General features: G+C 40.4%; 1 protein-coding gene across 3 annotated transcripts in view; it reads right to left on the bottom strand.

Annotated features, from left to right (window-relative positions):
• Positions 1–3,214: 3,214 nt before the first annotated feature.
• LOC108677221 (spectrin alpha chain) overlaps positions 3,215–18,179 on the bottom strand; it is a 23,163-nt gene continuing 8,198 nt past the window's right edge. For 2 of the 3 annotated variants that reach the window (XM_018165409.2, XM_018165412.1), the window contains 13 exons: positions 17,678–17,842; positions 15,632–15,780; positions 14,848–15,268; positions 13,274–14,627; positions 12,518–12,696; positions 12,031–12,146; positions 11,259–11,454; positions 10,482–10,594; positions 9,167–9,208; positions 7,056–7,220; positions 6,122–6,263; positions 5,243–5,536; positions 3,215–4,842 (listed from right to left, as the gene is read on the bottom strand). In XM_018165409.2, the coding sequence (XP_018020898.1) occupies positions 4,714–4,842; positions 5,243–5,536; positions 6,122–6,263; positions 7,056–7,220; positions 9,167–9,208; positions 10,482–10,594; positions 11,259–11,454; positions 12,031–12,146; positions 12,518–12,696; positions 13,274–14,627; positions 14,848–15,268; positions 15,632–15,780; positions 17,678–17,842 (3,465 nt within the window). In that variant the 3' untranslated portion in view covers positions 3,215–4,713. The remainder of the gene's footprint in view (positions 4,843–5,242; positions 5,537–6,121; positions 6,264–7,055; positions 7,221–9,166; positions 9,209–10,481; positions 10,595–11,258; positions 11,455–12,030; positions 12,147–12,517; positions 12,697–13,273; positions 14,628–14,847; positions 15,269–15,631; positions 15,781–17,677; positions 17,843–18,179) is intronic. The other variant, XM_018165411.2, reaches the window with a different exon arrangement.

Genomic DNA, 18,179 nt, shown 5'->3' with positions numbered 1-18,179 from the left:
CTCATCTCATGACATGTTCCATAAGTAACATCCATTCATCGTCTGCAATAAGGTTATTGCAACACTCTTCTCATGACATGTTCCTGAAGTAACATCCATTCATCGTCTGCAATAAGGTTATTGCAACACTCTTCTCATGACATGTTCCTGAATATCGCGCTGGCCGCAACGTGTCAGCCGAACCGAAATATCTCCAGTGCCGTCGGAACTTCAGCTTCACACTTTTGTCCGCGGCAGCAAAGTTAATTCTGTCCCTAAAAAGTTGGTGGTTGAGGAAATTGGTCCATTGTGCGAGGGCAGGTGGCGAAGATAGAGGTTATGGCATTACAGTCACACGGAAGACCGTGCTGCCAAGAAACCTCGGACATGTTCTTGAAAAATTTCTCATTCGTTCGAGATATTACAACAGATAACATAGGATGAAATATTTTTATTTATTTTCGTGACACGAACCCTTATACACTTTAGTGAGTTAGATAGCAAGTTCGGAACTTTTGATTTTCAGCGGAAGTGTGTCTTTTTCAAAATTTTATGAAAACAATATGCATTGAAAATAGTATGTTGAGACGGAACTAGAAAATTGATATTTCCATATATAAAAAATTATGTCTATGAACTCACGTATAAAATAAATTATATAGCTAAAATGCCAAATCTAACAAACTTCAATTGGCCGAGTGAGAAACCGACTCACTTCACCCTTAATATTTATTTTCGATTTCCTAAAATAGGAAGCCGAAAACGTAAAGTTTTTGAATCAACTAATTTTTCATGAAACGATCGGAGAGCAATGCTTTTATCACCATTACATCCTAGGATTAATAAATTCGCATTATCTCGTAGAGAATTTACCCATCTTATAGGCACAGATCGAGACCTTGATCGAGTTTCTCATTAGAAATAGATCGGCTCCGTATCATTGGAGTAATGTATGCTCTACTTGGTACTGTAGCTCCTTATGACTTAATGATGAGATTAGGACTTCGTAGTCCACGGTCAAGTTGACGCTCCGCCTCCGTTTGATTCATCTCCCAAGCAGCCTTCAGAAATGGGCACTAGGAGTGTCCACCTAGTCAATCGGAGACATCAGTCTTGATGAATCCATTGCTCAACAATTTCTGAGGTGGAGGCACCCACGTTCGCAACCAATTTTTAAATTAAATATTCCCACGGAAATGAAATACGTTATTTGAATTAGTTACTATTGTGGTATGAGAACTGGGTTTACTGTAGTGTAAACGCACATTGATTAGCATCATCAATTGATATTTTAAAATAGTTCAGACGACGGCAATGTGGAAGAAAAAATTGAAGTGAATTCCCGTAACAAATTCTGAATCTTTGTGATTTCATCAACTCCGAATTTTGCTAATACAACATACATACAACATACTTGCGTCGAAAAAGTGTTGCAGGAGCCATGGCAGACACAGGACAAACGATCATTATATTCATTTCAGCCTCTCTGACCATTCTCCGGACGAGCATTCACCGGTAACATTCACCGGTTCAACAATAATATCTCCCAAACTAATGAACGCAGCTTATATAACTTTGAAGATGCGTTCAATATAACGGAAAGGTCATGTTATGACTTGTTTATTTTTTAATTTTTCGTTGTTAATTCATACGGTCATACGAGAAAAAAAAATTCGCCGTAAATATGAAATAGTTTGGGTTGTGCCAAGTACCTGAAATCTCGACATCTCCTAACGGTTATGTTCAGGTCGTGCAAAAATTTTCAACTAAGGCTTCATTCGCGAGTTATTTGGCTATGCGGGGAGACAACATGCATTTTTACGGCTGATTGTTAAATTTGCAGTGAACACGAAATATCTTCCATACTGATGGAAGTAGCTCCACGAAACTTTGCATATGCATTCATTAGGACCTAACGGTGCTGTTCCAATCGTAATATTTTAAATCGCGTTTTCGCCTTCGTTTTCGACGTACTAGGCTATATACGCGGAATCTAATACATAAACGTTGAAAAGTTTGCACGACCGAAACACCACCTTTAGGCAATTAGTAATGTATATTCAAGGTTAAGTTCGAATCGAAGTAGTTTTTACACTATTTTATGTTCACTGGAAATGTTATTTCGTATGACCGTATAAGTTGGAAATGAAGGCGAAATTGCAAAAAAATCGCGACTACGGCCGTATTTCTTAAGTGCCGGCACTTCTATTCTAATCTATGACCTTTCGGTTCTAATGAACGCATGCACAAAGTTTCATCGAACTGTATTCTCAAGTTTGGGCGATATTTCATGTTCGCCGAATTTTGGAAACCGGTCGCAAATCCTGCCAAAGAATTATCCGGGATCGTATCTTTTCAAGGCTTCCTCGTCTCTCGAGTACGGGGTTTCATATTCCTCTCAATTGATGTTTTGCTTAATTCTTACACGGGAACCCTTGCTTTGAATTGATTTTCACTATTTAAAAGTAGTATTAAGCTAGTTAGCAATTAGCTGAGTCGCATCCGAATGTGGAAATCCCTCGCTACATCGCCGATCACCTTGATTTCATCGCGGGCTTTTGAGAAATATAATGAGAAGAATCGCAAATTAAAAAAAAAAACTTTAAGAAATAAAAATAAGAATCATAAATTAATAAAGGTCACTATTTTGAGAAATAACAATCAGCAGAGTCCTTTATTAATCCGCGGATCTTCGTCGGTTTGCAGGTTTACGGAGAAGTTGATTGGCAGATTTAAACAGCCCGTGTAAGGCAATCTGCAGCGAGACAAAGTGTAAGGTTTCTAAACACTTAAAATAATAAAAATTTACTGAAATAAAATATAAATGCTCAAATGAGCACTTTCAGTCGAGAAATTCCACATTAAAGATTTCCCCTATCGCGGCCGATGTCTGGAACGTTAACAACCGCGATAGAGGGACTCTCTGCTTTGCGACCGATCAGTAGCGCTGCTAATACCGACCGAGCGTTAGTAGGAGGGATCAAATAACATCAAAACGTCTTCTAGATTACAATTTGTAAGGACGCACAAGATTATAGACTGAATTTGGGTCACTAGCTGCAGTCGACATCAAGTGTGGATGAGCACCTCAGGTTCAGAAAAACTTGAAAAATACCGTTGAAATTCAAATGAAAAAGTACCATATTACTTTAAAAACACCCATTTTTAGGACATGTCAATAAAAAATATCCAGTTCATAAACAATTAATTTATAAAAAGGGCAGTGAAAATCATGGAAGCTGCGCGTATATATTTAATTCCCATCAGGCACCAGAGCTCTGAAGCAAACTAACGACGTAAACGATAAACACGAGAAGGCAGTGGTGATGAAGATGTAATGAGATGTTTCGTAGACACATTCAAGTTTTCCAGCAATCAATAACTTGATGTTAAAAATAGCACGACGTTAAGCCAGTGTATAAAAATGGTCGCAGATCTAAATACAGGAAAATTTCATCATGTGAAGAGAGCTGCGGCCGTAACGCCCGTCCAAGTACGATGCCGAAGCACCAGTTTATCCAATTTTATACTCTCCGATTCAATTAAAAAATTGTTAACACAATGTGAAAATGGTCTCTAGATCAAAAGATGTCGGTTTTCACGTCCTAATGCGGCAGAAAACAAACACCTACATTTTCTCGAAGTGCTACAGGTTACACGTGATAAGCCAAAGGCATTCTAATGCATCCGAATACGATTAATTTCCACGAAACCATTGAGTGACGTCTACAAAACAAATCATTTCATCGTCCAGTAAGAATGTAGCAACTAGAGAAAATTAAATATATTGCTTAAGAATTAAGAGATAGTTAATTAACGCATGCACGACCCAAAGCAGACGTAAACCTTTCATGGTCGATGAATTACAACTATAAATAGCGAAATAAAGAAGATACGGGCGATAATCACATCTCATTATAATCAATATTGATCAAAGTTCTAGTTTTTGCGATAAATAATTTGATCTGCATAAATACTAAATGAAATATTTGGAGAAGTAAGAGATTGCACAACAACGTTGTAGAGTCAAATTTAGTCAAGGTTTACCTATTTCTCGTAGATTTCTGTCAAATGTTTGTTTTGACTTAAATTATATAAAGAAGATCGTAGTAGAGCTATAAGCAGATAAATTTTGAACCAAAATAATCGAAAAAGTGCTTAAATTGACCGATAAATTAGCGATAAGCGAGGCCAGGACTTACAGGAGTTTTGCACACAAAACACACAACTGAAATACAGGCCTTACTCGAACACGATCTACGAATATGTTTTTATGATTTAAGCAACCAACACTACGCAAAAAATCTCAATCACATTCTAATACATTACATCTAAATTCTTCAAAAGTTAGAATTGATTGGACTCAAACGCACAGAAAAAATTAAATATGGTTCATGACGTACTAGATTCAAGGGAACGCGAAATAATCATCAGAATAGCGGTCGAATTTATGGTGAATCAACTCCGTTATAAATACTAAAGAGTCCAAGGCTCCCACAACATCCGTACCTTACTAAATATTCTATGAATATGTAATAGACAGTAGGTATTCCGTAAACTACATTCGATACCGTTCTAGATAAAACGACAAAAAACGAAGGCTTAAAGTACATCTATAGGATATAGTATATTCGAAAGCTGAAGTTTACTACGTAGAGGCATGAAGGAATTTCGAAGGAGGCTAGCTGCTGAAAGTTTCGCAGGCGAACACTGAACGAGGATAAGCAAGAGCCTTTAATTGGAGAAAAGCGTGCGAGTAAAATCGATGTAGTCCAGCGCGCCAGGGATGACTTGTCCTGTCTTCTGGTCCACGAAAGGCTTCATGCGACCAGCGCAATAGTCTGCCATCTCCTTCGTCAGGTTCTGAACGGAAAATCATCAAATTAATTGAAGAATGTTTCATCAATGTAATACATACGTATAATTTGCAAGAAAGAAACAAATCTTTTGGATGGTGTAAAGAAACTTTACACCATCTCCCTCGTCCGGTTTTGCAGGTGTAATTCTAAATTGCTGTACCAAATTTTTCTAATCATTGGAATCTGTGAGTACAAGTTATGAATATTTCTTCAACATTTCTTAGGTTAATAATAAAAAGCGGAAGAAAAGTACTCTTCCGAATCACACTAAGAGACTAAAAAGAAAGTTCTACTGAATCCAAGTATCGAAAATTATTATTAAGTAGACTGGCTACGTTCGTCGGTCCTCCCAATGAATGATAACAGATTGACTCAAAATATTCTTCACCTTCCAAATGACTGACCTGGTAAAGTTCGTCCTTGGTGACGTATGGGCGGTCGCCAGCAGCGATAGCTCGGAAGGCGTTCTCGATATCCTCTGAACTGTGCACATTCTCGGTCTCCTTGGATATCATGAAGGCCATATACTCCTGCAGGGACACAAAGCCGTCCCTGTTGGGGTCCACCACATTCAAGATGGCCTCGAACTCTGGGTCTTGTTCCCCGTCCTCAACCATTGGCAAGTCGTAGCCCAGAGCGCGTAGGCAAGACTTGAACTCGGTGTGGTTCAGACGACCGCATTTCTCCTTGTCGAAATGCTGTGTGGGACACAACGATCTTACCATTAAAAGTGACGGACAATTTTCCTCAATTAACAATTTCAAGAATAAATATTAAAACCTTTCATAAAACAGAACGAAAGATATACTTCCATCAAAATAATGTACTAAGAATGTTTCAGGGACCCAAAGGTTTTAATGCAGAAAGTAATCAACTGCAATTGAAAAAACTATGAACGCCTTAAACCCCGAAGAATAATGTCCCTATTGGATACACTTCTCAGAACATGGCACTCAACAAACCTCCAACAATGTAAAACATCTAAACACTTTTTCGACACGCCTTAAATTTGATGCTGAACATCACCTTAACACACTTAGAACATCATATTGAACACACCTTGAACACCTAAAGAACACACCTTGAACATCTGAACACACCTTGAACATCTCCTGAACCCACCTTGAACATCATGCTGAACACACCTTGAACATCTCCTAAACACACCTTGAACATCATGCTGAACACACCTTGAACATCTCCTGAACACACCTTGAACATCTGAACACACCTTGAACACCTCATGAACACACCTCGAACATCTGAACACCTCCTGAACACACCTTGAACATCATGCTGAACTCCTTGAGCGCGTCCTCTGACACGCCGCTCTGGTTCCTGGCTTGGATCTGCTGCTCGAGGTTGTGCTGCATGCGCATGCCCAGCTGGTCCAGCTGATCCCACTGCTGCGCCAGCCCCACCGTGCTGTGCGCAATTGCAATATTCAGCTCAGGTAGCAACATGGAACTCACATTGCAAAATTCAGCTGGCGTTGCAAAATTTACTTAGCTACCCACCATTTATGTTGCGAGATAACACATACCCCGACAGAAAATAAAAATCGTCATTCATGTTAAAATATCAGGCATTTTAACCAAAGCAATAACATAATTCAACTTTTCCAGGATTTCAAAATATAATTGGATCAAAATAAACTTATTAACTGTGGTGTAGTTACGTTGGAAAAATTTGAAAATCATCAAAGATTGTACAGTGCATGACGAGCATCTTCATCTACTATATCTTCAAATCATAAGAGAAACGACAACATTTAATTGAGATTGGAGCTTCAGAGAGAACGAAGAGGAAGATCTGCACTATGCCTCGTCTAGACGGGGCAATGTCACCTGTGCTCGGTGCCTCGTCTAGACGTGGCAATGTCACCTGTGCTCGGTGCCTCGTCTAGACGTGGCAATGTCACCTGTGCTCGGTGCCTCGTCTAGACGTGGTAATGTCACCTGTGCTCGGTGCCTCGTCTAGACGTGGCAATGTCACCTGTACTCGGTGCCTCGTCTAGACGTGGTAATGTCACCTGTGCTCGGTGCCTCGTCTAGACGCGACATAATCACCTGTGCTCGGTGCCTCGTCTAGACGCGACATAATCACCTGTGCTCGGTGCCTCGTCTAGACGCGACATGATCACCTGTGCTCGGTGCCTCGTCTAGACGCGACATGATCACCTGTGCTCGGTGCCTCGTCTAGACGCGACATAATCACCTGTGCTCGGTGTATCTGTTGTCGAGAATGAGATGCTCCTCGAGGATCTGTCCGAGGTCCTCGATTTTCTTGAGGTCGGAGCGATGCTCGCGTACCTGCAGTGCCTTGAGTCGCGTCGCCTCCAGCTGCTGCTCCAGGGTGCCTGACCCCTCCATCATGGCCGACCTGCACGCATACAATCCACTTACTTGTGCACATATGTACATAAATAACCTGAAATTCATCATCATAGTGAATGGATTGTCTATGCTATAGTTTATTGCATCCTATAGCGCTATTTCGCCATCGTCATTGATACAAACACGCAGAAAATCAAAATATATTCCAAATTGCTCACTGCATTCTACAAATGTCGGATATTCCTCTCGTCGACTCCTCGACCATCACTGCGTTTTTAAAACCATTTTGGCCACGATTATTATTAAAGCAATAATGTTTCTACGGTTTTCATTAGCCTACAAACAAGGACATTATGGGTTTTTAATTCAAACAAAAAATTCTTGTTGAAAACAATGATTGCTAAGAAAATCAAGATGAGATTCATACTATATCATAAATACGACTCAAATCGTGCTTTCTATAAACAAAATCGGCATCATTTGCCATTTAAACAGTTCTGTGAGCAGAGCAAAAATGGAGGTTTTGGAAATTTCAGAGCAGTAATTGAAAGTTATATACAACTGAGTAGAATAACACTCTGAGTAAGCAATGTTTACTCGCCTATTGCCATCCAGATTACAAGCGTAGAGTGAACATCAAGCAGAAGAGAGAACAATTCGAAAGACAATAAATTAGAAGAACAACCAGCGAGAGTGAGCACTGACATAATGAGTTGTCTATGGATACACCAACAGTTGTCAAATCTGTTCGTGCCTAAAGGTATTTCAAGTTGAGTTACCACCAGTAGGTAGACAGAAATTTAAAATTTTTTTGGTTTACATCTCATGAATGTATAAATAGCATGAAAACAACCGGTGCAAGAGCTGTTCCTCGTCTATATTTAACGGTTGAACACGTTAGCATTGTTTTCAATAATTTAAGGTAATTCAATTTTCAGCAAGAGAAGAAAGAGAAACGCGATTGATTCTGTCAAAATAAAACCTACAATAAAAAGAATTCTGGTACTTAAAAATGATAAGCATTTGATGGAACAACCTATGTTTCTAAGGCTATACTAAGGCTAGGCCTCTGTGTAGAAGTGAATTATTCTTAAAGCTATAAGAAATTAGCGATCAAACCACCTTGGTGATTCAACACTATTTCATAGTCATAAATACAGAGTAAGTCACGGCTCAGGAAAAACATCAGCTGCAGGGATTAGAAACAGGTTACCAGCATTATACCAAAGATTATTATTTAAACTAATTACGCTAAACACGGTAACTTCGTACGGTCAACATCACCAAAAACATCATTCTGGTAAGATCATTAAGTACACAAGAATAAAAAGCAAGTTCATTGTCAGTTAGGGGCGAGGACGGCTTGGTAAATATATACATACAAAAAGGCAGGTACCAGACAATATCTCAGTGGCATTGCAAGGCAAAGAGGATAGACACATCAGGAGTTTCGCTCTACTGCACGAGGAATGTACATATAATATTGTAGGATACGAAGAATTGAAGTAACAAGAGAAATGTATAATTTTAACGTGTACTCGACAGTTATTCAAATTATAAATCCGCAAATAAACAATGAAATAAGAAAGAAAGGATTTGTAAGAAAGAAAATATGAGCTGGACTGCTGGACAGAGATATACAGATACGTATAAAATGGAAGAGAAAATTATTGAAGTAATATGTAAATGTATACATATAAAATATAAAAATTGGAGCTGAGGATAAATGAACGGAAACGAAACAAATAAAAATAGCAACCAACTCTTTCTAAATGACGAGTATGAGGATACAAAAAGAACTTTTTACGTCTTCACTCTATTTTAGTGAAGTATAAAGAACAAGAACAGGCAAAGACGAAATAATACGAAAACCGGATGAGAACAGTGAAAAGATAAACCTAAACTCTATAGAGATAGGAAGCAAAGGAATGGTAAAAGACGAAATTGATAAGGAAGTTAGAGAATAATAATACAAAGAGTCACACAAGTAACCTTGCATCATAGCCCAGCATGGTGAAGCCCAGGAGGGAGAACCTGGAAACGGGATACGTCAAGCCGTGAACAACTTTATGGCTCAATAACTCAGGGTGATAATGACAAACAACGAAAAAATTGGTACAGTGTATGCATAAAAATGAAACACCTAACCTAAAGAGCTCTAGCAATTCCAAAAAAATACCAGAACCTCTTAGAACTCAAAAAACACTTATAGAAAATTCCTGATGAAAGAATAGGATTCCGTCACGCTAGTTTGTGCTAAGTGCAACCAGAAAGAAATGCACCGTGGCTCGTTTTGCATAAGCCTGCAGGCTCAATTTCAAAATACTAATAGTATGTTGAACCCATATTTAAAGCTTCATTAAAAAAGTCGTTTTATTGTGAGAGCGGTGAAACTAATGTATTTTTTAGGCTGACGAGACATCCTGCTACTAATCAATGGTGATCACTCTCAAGGAATTGACCAGATAAGATTGTGCGACGTGATGTTGCCGACATAGAAGGAAACTGTGGCAAAATTTCTCCAAGTATTTGTAATTTAAGTATGAATAATACAAATCATTAAGGCATGACAAAACAATAAGCAGATCCGGGGCATACTCAATAAAAACAAAAACACCCATAGCAAAAATGCCTTCATTCTTCGGTGAAGACAAGTTCATTGAAATGACTCCTATATTCAAACAGCACCGCATATTCAAGTGTACAACTTTTAAGTTTGTGAGCACGAGAAACCGAAATTGATACGATTTGTTCCACACAAAATGGTAGTGCTTGTACACACAATTTTAAGCGGTAACATAGCTAGGGCAAAGATACATTCTACAATTTCCATGAAATGTATCATTATCATAAACATGCCACATTTCCTCGCGGTGGGCAGTAGGGCATAACATTCACACTTCGTTGTCTTTAATATTTATTTTCAAACCAAAGAATGTTTGAAACAATGAAAATAAATTCTCATCTTGGGCAGGAAAAGATCGGCTCTACATAGACTATTTTCACAGACTGGGGCTCTTTCAACAGAATTTCATTAAAACCCGAGTTCTGAAATAAGTTGCAGAGATAATTTTAACGAGCGCATGCTAAACGTTTGAACAACCAGGCAGCCGATGCAAAGATCTACCATCAAGGAAGAAACATGCATGGGAGCTGAGAGATGTGCATCCATTAGCGCGTCATATGTGTCCATTGAAAATAAACTTTTATAGGAATCATAGGAGTACAAATTTTATTTCGTAAATAGAGACTATTATTCTATTTACTTCTAACTCCGCTGGGGATGGGATATTGGAGCAGCACTGACCTGGTCTCAGTAAGCCAGTTGTAGAAGCTGTTGGCGTGCTTGGCGAACTCCTTGCGCAGCTTGTCGTTCTCCTCCTGGCGCTGAGCTTCCTTCGCCAGTTCCACATCTCGCTCCTGTAAAGATAATGTGCAGTAAGAGACGCACCTAACAGCTGAGATCAGTCGTCTTCCGCAGGCCGTGCGTCTTTCATCAGGACATTGTCGCTTTCCAGAGAACCGATCTTCCACATTCTAAATTAGATCTTCCACTTCCTCATATAAGTCATCAAATGAAGCACCAAAAGATGGGAAAAGGTAAGAATCCATAGTATCGCTTGGAGAATCTTAGTAAATTGGCTGCCCAATTCAAGTGCACGATTAATTTAAAATCAAATGTATTGCAATCCTAAATAATTATTATGAAGATATTGATCAAATCCTACTAGGCGCTTGATCCGAGTACATGAAATGAGTAATAAGCACATTCAATTCTAACACGCTACATTGTTTGAAAAAAAGGGTGAAAAACAGTCTTACCAGCGTTCTAATAACCAGCCGTCCTGTGTAAATAAACCGTTTTGCTGTATTTTCAGATGTTACACGGGTTTTAGTGTGAAATTGGAATAAAAACGGCAACACAGTGCTTATTTTCACGTACCGGCCAGTTACTGAAACGCTGGTAATACCGATTAACGGTGATTTTTCTAATCTGCTTCCTAAAATCACATAGACATACGTTAACTCTTTGCATCTGATGATCATATGCATACACTGGAATGCCTTAAACCATTACACACACCTTGATTATTTTCTGGAGATTGCGCCACGTGTCCTCGAGAGCCTCCATGGTGAACCAAGTGTATGGGTTGGGGCCGACGTTGTAGTTCTTGATCTGCTGGTCCAGGGCAGCGAGGGCCTCGAAGTCAGCCTGGGCGGTGCTCAGAGACCTCTGGAACTGGTTGTGAGCCTCGCGCAGGGCCCGGATCTCTTCAATGCTGCAACGGGTTTCAGTCGACATTAATGGAAAATTGTGTAATCTAGGTTAAAAATGATACACAATAGAATATGGCGAGGCATAAATATGCTAGATGAAATACAAGACAAAGACTCGACGGATGCCCAAATAAGTTTAGTTTAGTTAGTTTAGTGGCCAAATGTTTACTAGCGCTTCAGCTATTTAGCTATCTCGCACCGAAAGTCAAGATGAACATCACCATAGAGGTGTAATCCTACCTACATAATAACTTAACCCCACAACTGAGACCTACAGTCAGACACCGCGAGCTCAGCGGTGGGGCACTCAGGAACAATCCCCCTAGGAGCGCGAAATCCCATAGGACTTCTGACGAGCACAGACACACGTCACAAGTCCCCCCTGAGGGGTGCCCAAATAAAGCTCGATTGACATCACTAGCACGAAATTACCACGTGAAATAAATTATAACTTGGATCAAAAACCTGATAAAAAGCCAGTTAGTTCTTTCTACTTTCTGTTATTGAGTAGATCTTCTAAAAAGTATTTTTATAGCCCTAAAATAAATAAGAAATATTTGCAAGACAAAACACCGCACCTGTTGCAGCGCACAGGATCGGTAAGGTCCTCTTCTGCGTTCTCAAACCAGGAGTTGAAGGCAGAGGCTTTCTTGGCAAACGAGAGATACAGTTCTTCGATCTGACGGAACTGATCCTGCAGTGCGAACAATGACGAATATTAGTGATACATTATACTTCATGCCTAGTGAAAACTTGCCAAATAAACTGTATGACAACACAATTTTTCGAATAATCTATAGGATTTTCCACACGCTGCTTGGATGGCTAGCTAGAGCTTCAGGAAACTGTTATCCATTACCAACAGAAGTTGCACTTCTATTGAAATTAGAAAATTGATGATCTCTCAAAAGCAATGCATGTTTAGATTCTTATTGGAAAATGGTGCAAGAGATTATTCAAATTAGCTAAGATCAGCAAATACCGCATTTAAAATGAAATACCTTTACTAATTTCAAATACCGAATTGTGACTGAAATCAGAAGCTGCCTGGCAGTAACGCTTTACCTGCATGATCAGAAGCCTGTTCTTTCGTTGTGCAGAATCGTGCATGAGTTTCTGCCAGCGAGCGATAACATCACCGTGACGCTTCACGATGCTCGCCGACTGCTCGTGATTGCTAGACACGAGCTGGTCTTTCAGGTCCGTGATGTTCAGGATGCCTTCAGACTCAAACGCACCCAGACCTGAGAAATGCACGCTTTAAAAATGAACTGCGCTTGCTCGTGACTTCTCACACTCCAAGCAAACAGGCGAAAGGCCAAACAAATAAACGTCCAATCAGGTGAATGAAAGAAAGACCACTTATTAGGCATGAAAAGACTAAAAATTATTTGCTGAAAGAATTGGACTGAACAATTATGTTGTCACACAGGAAAGCTCCTCGTGCAACATTTATTGAGTGGACAAGTCATGATATTCCTGATACTGTTATCTTCATCCTAACAGAGAATAAATAATTCAAATCATAAACTCTCATCTACACAAACGAAAACCACACTACGCTGACCTTGGAGACCAGAATCACATGTCGAAACTAGTTAACACTGCCTTTACCGGAACAAAATGCAAGAAAGCAAATACCGGCAAATGCAAATACCGGCAAAATGCCGGAACAATCAACAATGAGCTGTCAAAAGAATGGAGAGGAACTAGGTTGATAATCGAATTGCTTAAAAACGGAATCAAATAATTCTCTCCTCCGCTTAAAAATAAGACCAACACTAAAATACCGTAAGGTTTTCCTAAATGAATAAAACTGACCAGCATCGAAAGTTTCTTGCTTGGTGAGGAGGGTCTGCACGGTTGATAAATCACGTCCGAATTCCTCGGACTTGACGTAAGACTCCTTTTCCGCGATCCATGACTCAACAACATCGGCCTTCCAGATGAACTGAAGGTAGGCCAGATTGTCAGAGAGTTTGCTCTTGCGGCGAGCAGCGATGTTTGAGAGCTGATCCAAGTTATCTCTGAGTTGCTGGCAACGCTGCTTGATGGCATCGTGGTGGTGGTTGCCGTCCTGCACCAATTTATTGCCATCCTCGCAGACTCCATTGCAACGATCACGATGCACAGAGAAGTCCGTCTCAAATGCATCATGTTTCTTGAGGAGGCCTTGGGTAGCAGCCATGTTGTCGCCGTAGTCCGGCACGCTGAGAAGCTGCGTCTTCTCACTGATCCAGGCTTCCTCCTCGTCTACCTTTGCGAGGAACTGCTGGTAAATGAGCGACTGATCGAGCTTTTCGCCGCGCTGATTGGCCATTGCTTTGAGTTGATCCCAAGCCTCGCCAAGCTGCTGCAGACGCGCCTCAATCTCAGCCACTCCCACGTTGCTAACATCCATGAGCTTCTCGCCGGCTTCCTGTACAGCCTCGATGGTAGGTTGGTGACTCGCCAGCTCAGCCTCAAGACGCTTATGCTTCTTGCGCAGATTCTGGACGCCAGTGAGATCACGGCCGTAGTCGTCGTAAGCAACAAGCAGCTTCTTCTCCTTGATCCACGACTCTTCGTCAGCAATGTCACGGAAGAACTGGTGCAATGTGAGGCCCTCGTTGAGGCGAGCCTGGCGGTGTGCTGCAAGGTTCCTAATCCTTTCGTAACGCTCGTTGATACTTGAGCGACGCTCGTTGATGTTAGCCGTGTCAAACTGACCACTCTCAATTAGAGAGTCAGCTTGAGCATTCATGTCATTAATGCGGTCTTGATGGGCCTGCACGTCAGCTTCCACAAGCTGTTGCTTCTTCATCAAATTCTGCACAGAGGCCAAATCCTTTCCAACATCTTCGTTCGTCAAGAGCGACTCAACTTCTCCAAGCCAGAAGTCCAAATCCTTGACAGCAGCGATGAAAGTGCGCTGCTTGTTAGCTTCTTTCAGCTTGAGGCTCTTCTGAGCTGATTTCTGGGTGAGCACCTCCCACTGAGAAGCCAGAGACTCAAGCCTGTGGTGAACAGGTTCCTCTGATCCTGCGCACTGGTGCTTGTCGATCAAGTTCTGGCCCATGGCCACTACCGCCTGGATCCTGTCAGCATTTGCTGCCAGCTCAGCCTCGAACGCCTGGTGCTTCTGATGCTTCGACTGAATGTTAGCAGGATCTTTGAAACTTTCTTCAGTTGCCACCTGAAATAAAGGAATCCGTAGGTTGCATATCAATGTTTCAACCAGCATAGACTACAAATTCTGTCAAACCTCCAAAGTTTTTAACCTTCAATATTTCATGACTAATATATTGAAATTTTTAAAACAGATTTAGAGAAAATTAATATAACAATAATCAAGAACATCATGGAGGTTACACAGGAAATAATTGACTCCCGTCAAGCAAGCTAGCATACAGTACCTGCAATTTTTCGGCAATCCAGTTCTCAATTTCATCAGCGTCCCTTGAGAATTGCTGCAGCGTCTGGGACTCCCCAAGCTTGGAGCGTTTCTCAATGAGAGCTTCCTTCAGATGCTGCCACCTATTGAGAACATCGGCGCGTTTATCCGCAATGTCGTTCTTTGAGTAATGCTCAGCTGCGATAAGTTGATCGGCGAAAAGATTAAGAGCCGCGATCTTCTCCTCTTGAGCGTTGATGGCTTTGTCGAAGTCCTCGTGCTTCTTGATGAGCGCTTCGACGTTGTCAGACTTGGCATCAGGCTCGTCCGAGGACAGGAAAGCCTCGCGAGAGCTCATCCAGTTCTCGGCTTGCTCGCAGTCGCGGTAGAACAGCTGCAGTTCCAAGCATTGGTCCAGCTTCATGCGACGTGCAATCCATGCACTGTAATTGAAATAAAAGATTAAAAAATATGAAAAAATCATCATTTATAATTAATGATTTGCATGATAGGGATTGAACTTTTATTTCAACAGCATGTCTTGCCCGGTCCCGGCTTGATAAGGACAGGACAGGATAGCCACAAAGAGCAAAGTCAAGTGTGTAACAGCGGATGGACCGAGCGTGTGGTACCGCATTCGATCTACGTGTATGTACCTTTAGACGACTGCGTCAATTGATACCATTGTTACTCGGGTACTTGAGGTTTATGAGGCCACTATTTAAGAGACTATTATATTCGGCCACCAGCTGAACAACCACTTATTGGCAAAGCACTTATTTAAACAACCAGCTGAACCCTCTTACCGCTCGAGCTCCTGTCGAGCGTCGTTCATATCGTCGAGCTTCTGCTGCACCTCAGCAGATGCAAAGTGGCCGCTCTCGAGCAGCTGCTGGCCAAACAAGTCGAAGGCATGGAACGTGTTGGCGCGGGCGTCGATCTCGGTGCGGTGTTCCTGGGTCACATAAAACAATCGGTTAGCTTGGAAACCAAATGGAGGCGGTGATGATTATGAAAATAAGAAATACGGTGCCACAGTTTTGGATATAAAAATAGTAGTAAAGTAATTGTGATCACCATGTAGTGGCTATGCTGCAGAGCACGACTGCTCTTTCTGAGCATTCAAATGTACAAATATCAGGAGCTGGTGGAGAAATTGATATGCATGGATAATCAAGTTCAAAAAGACTTCTCAATACAGACCGAAATGACTAACTCGAGAAGGATTGTCCTTGAATGAAGGAGTCATGGAAAGCTACAGTGAGGTCAAAATTACAATAAAAGCAATAATTATAGAGAATAAATGGCGTTTACGAAGTCTCACACCAACCAGAAGTTAGTGAAAACTTGGTTAATCACAGTTCAGGAAAAAACATTATCAATTGCTGAACATCAGCTATCAGAAAATGTTTAAGAGATCTTCAATAACATAATTTCCGCGAGGATAAATATGAATTGAAATTTAAACATTGAGTTGACCGCACTAAGACCAATATCACGGAACAAGTTGATGAATTTAAAAAAGTATGCAAATAAAACTTAAGAAACCATCTGTAAGAGAAAATTCATCAGTTAGCCTGGAGAAAAATATTAAGCCTACAAATTTTGCATGGAAACAACAGGGAAAAAATTAATTAGGGACAACGACCGTGAATCTCAAACTAATTACACATTATTATCCACCCAAAAGAATCTTACATTTTCTACAGTAAGTAAGTGTGATCATGGAGCTGATATACGCACTATTAGTTCTGAGGCTCAGAGGAGAATGCAGAGTACTTAATGACCAGAAATATAGAATTAACAAGGAGTTCAAGGTTCAACATCGGTAAGTGTAAATGCCTTTACAATGATGATAAGTTAGTTATTAAATGTTATAAATGTGAATGAATATACATCAACAAAAACGATTTCGCGCATTACAAAGATTCTTTGGCGCAAGAATTCTTCACTGTTTCATCAGTAATGTAATGTGGAAATCTTGAAGGAAGCAATCTTTCGGCGTTATATTTATGGCGAAATGGAGAAGAGCAAAGCTACGCAAAAGAGGTGAATTATATTAGACTGAAAGAGTGAGTTAATCTAAGTAACGTATGTACAGGATAAATAAGCAATAAAAACATGTGAGTGCCATGAACGCACAATAAATTCTCGGTTGAGCACAACACAAAACATCAATTCACGAATGGGGAGGCTGCCAGTAAACGCAGCGTTGTACCTGAGGAACTCCGTAGCGAGTATCAAACTCCGAGCGGAAACTCTAGAAAAAAACATACCGAGCCCAAAAATTAGACATATCCAAGTAATCAATGCCTCATGAATTGATGTCCCTTACTTCCAACATAGAACATCATTAGCTTTGGTAACTAGAGCATCTTTTTGGAAATGAAAGCTGAAGATTATGACGCTTTCATAACTCAATTAGTTAGGACCCAGTGACTAGTTAGGCGATCATTAGTGAGAAACCATTAAGAACTTGATATTGCAACACTCATTTGCACAGATGCATTGCTGGAATTGATAAAAATGGTACATCCTCTACTATTTACTAAAATGGGAATATTTATAATCAAGCAAGGAAACGATGCAAACTTCAAGCCAGTTATTGCATTTGATATACCTAGGTTTTCACGATACTAATAGGATCATATTATGAATATAGTGCCAAAGCGTGAATGTATAAGTCGAGAAGTCATTTCCAAGTTGTTGAAACAGTACTGAAATTGATCGCACTGCGTTACAAGGACAGTAAAAACTGTAACACCCTATGAATAGCGACGCATTTGACGCAGACCATGGTGAGGCCAGGTGAGCAGTATCTATGTTTTTAATGGCAATAAATGATAACACACCTGGTGTCTTTCAAGCAGCGCCTCTGCACCAGTGACATCAGTAGCGAGCTCGTCTGAGCTCACGAGTCCCATCATTGAGAGTATCCAGGAGCTGAGGTCGCGGTAGTCGCTCAAGAAGCGCTGCAAGTCGTACGAGTCCAGCAGCTTCTCCTTGCGTGCGTCCGCCTGTATTGTCAGATCTTCATTGTTAAATCAAGTTCACATTCAATCAATATTTAGAATCTGTTACGGAGAAGTGAATATTTAATGCCAAATATTGCTGCACAGTTCGCATTCTATCAATATTTACAATTTCACAAGGAATTTAAAAGCAAAGAAAACGCCAAGAAAATTCACCATATCGATATTGAAAACGTTTCGGAGTCCAGCTCCATCATCAGTTCGACTAAACTAAAAATGAATAAAATCACTTTAAAAGTCAAAATTCAAAGACAGACATAAAACCTAAACAAGACCTAACATTATATCTGAATAAACAGGACTAGTTATGAACAACTTAGTC

Source organism: Hyalella azteca, unplaced genomic scaffold (assembly GCF_000764305.2).
Source record: "Hyalella azteca isolate HAZT.00-mixed unplaced genomic scaffold, Hazt_2.0.2 contig6811, whole genome shotgun sequence".
Lineage (NCBI taxonomy): Eukaryota > Metazoa > Arthropoda > Malacostraca > Amphipoda > Hyalellidae > Hyalella > Hyalella azteca.
This window is presented reverse-complemented; position numbering and strand designations above follow the sequence as displayed.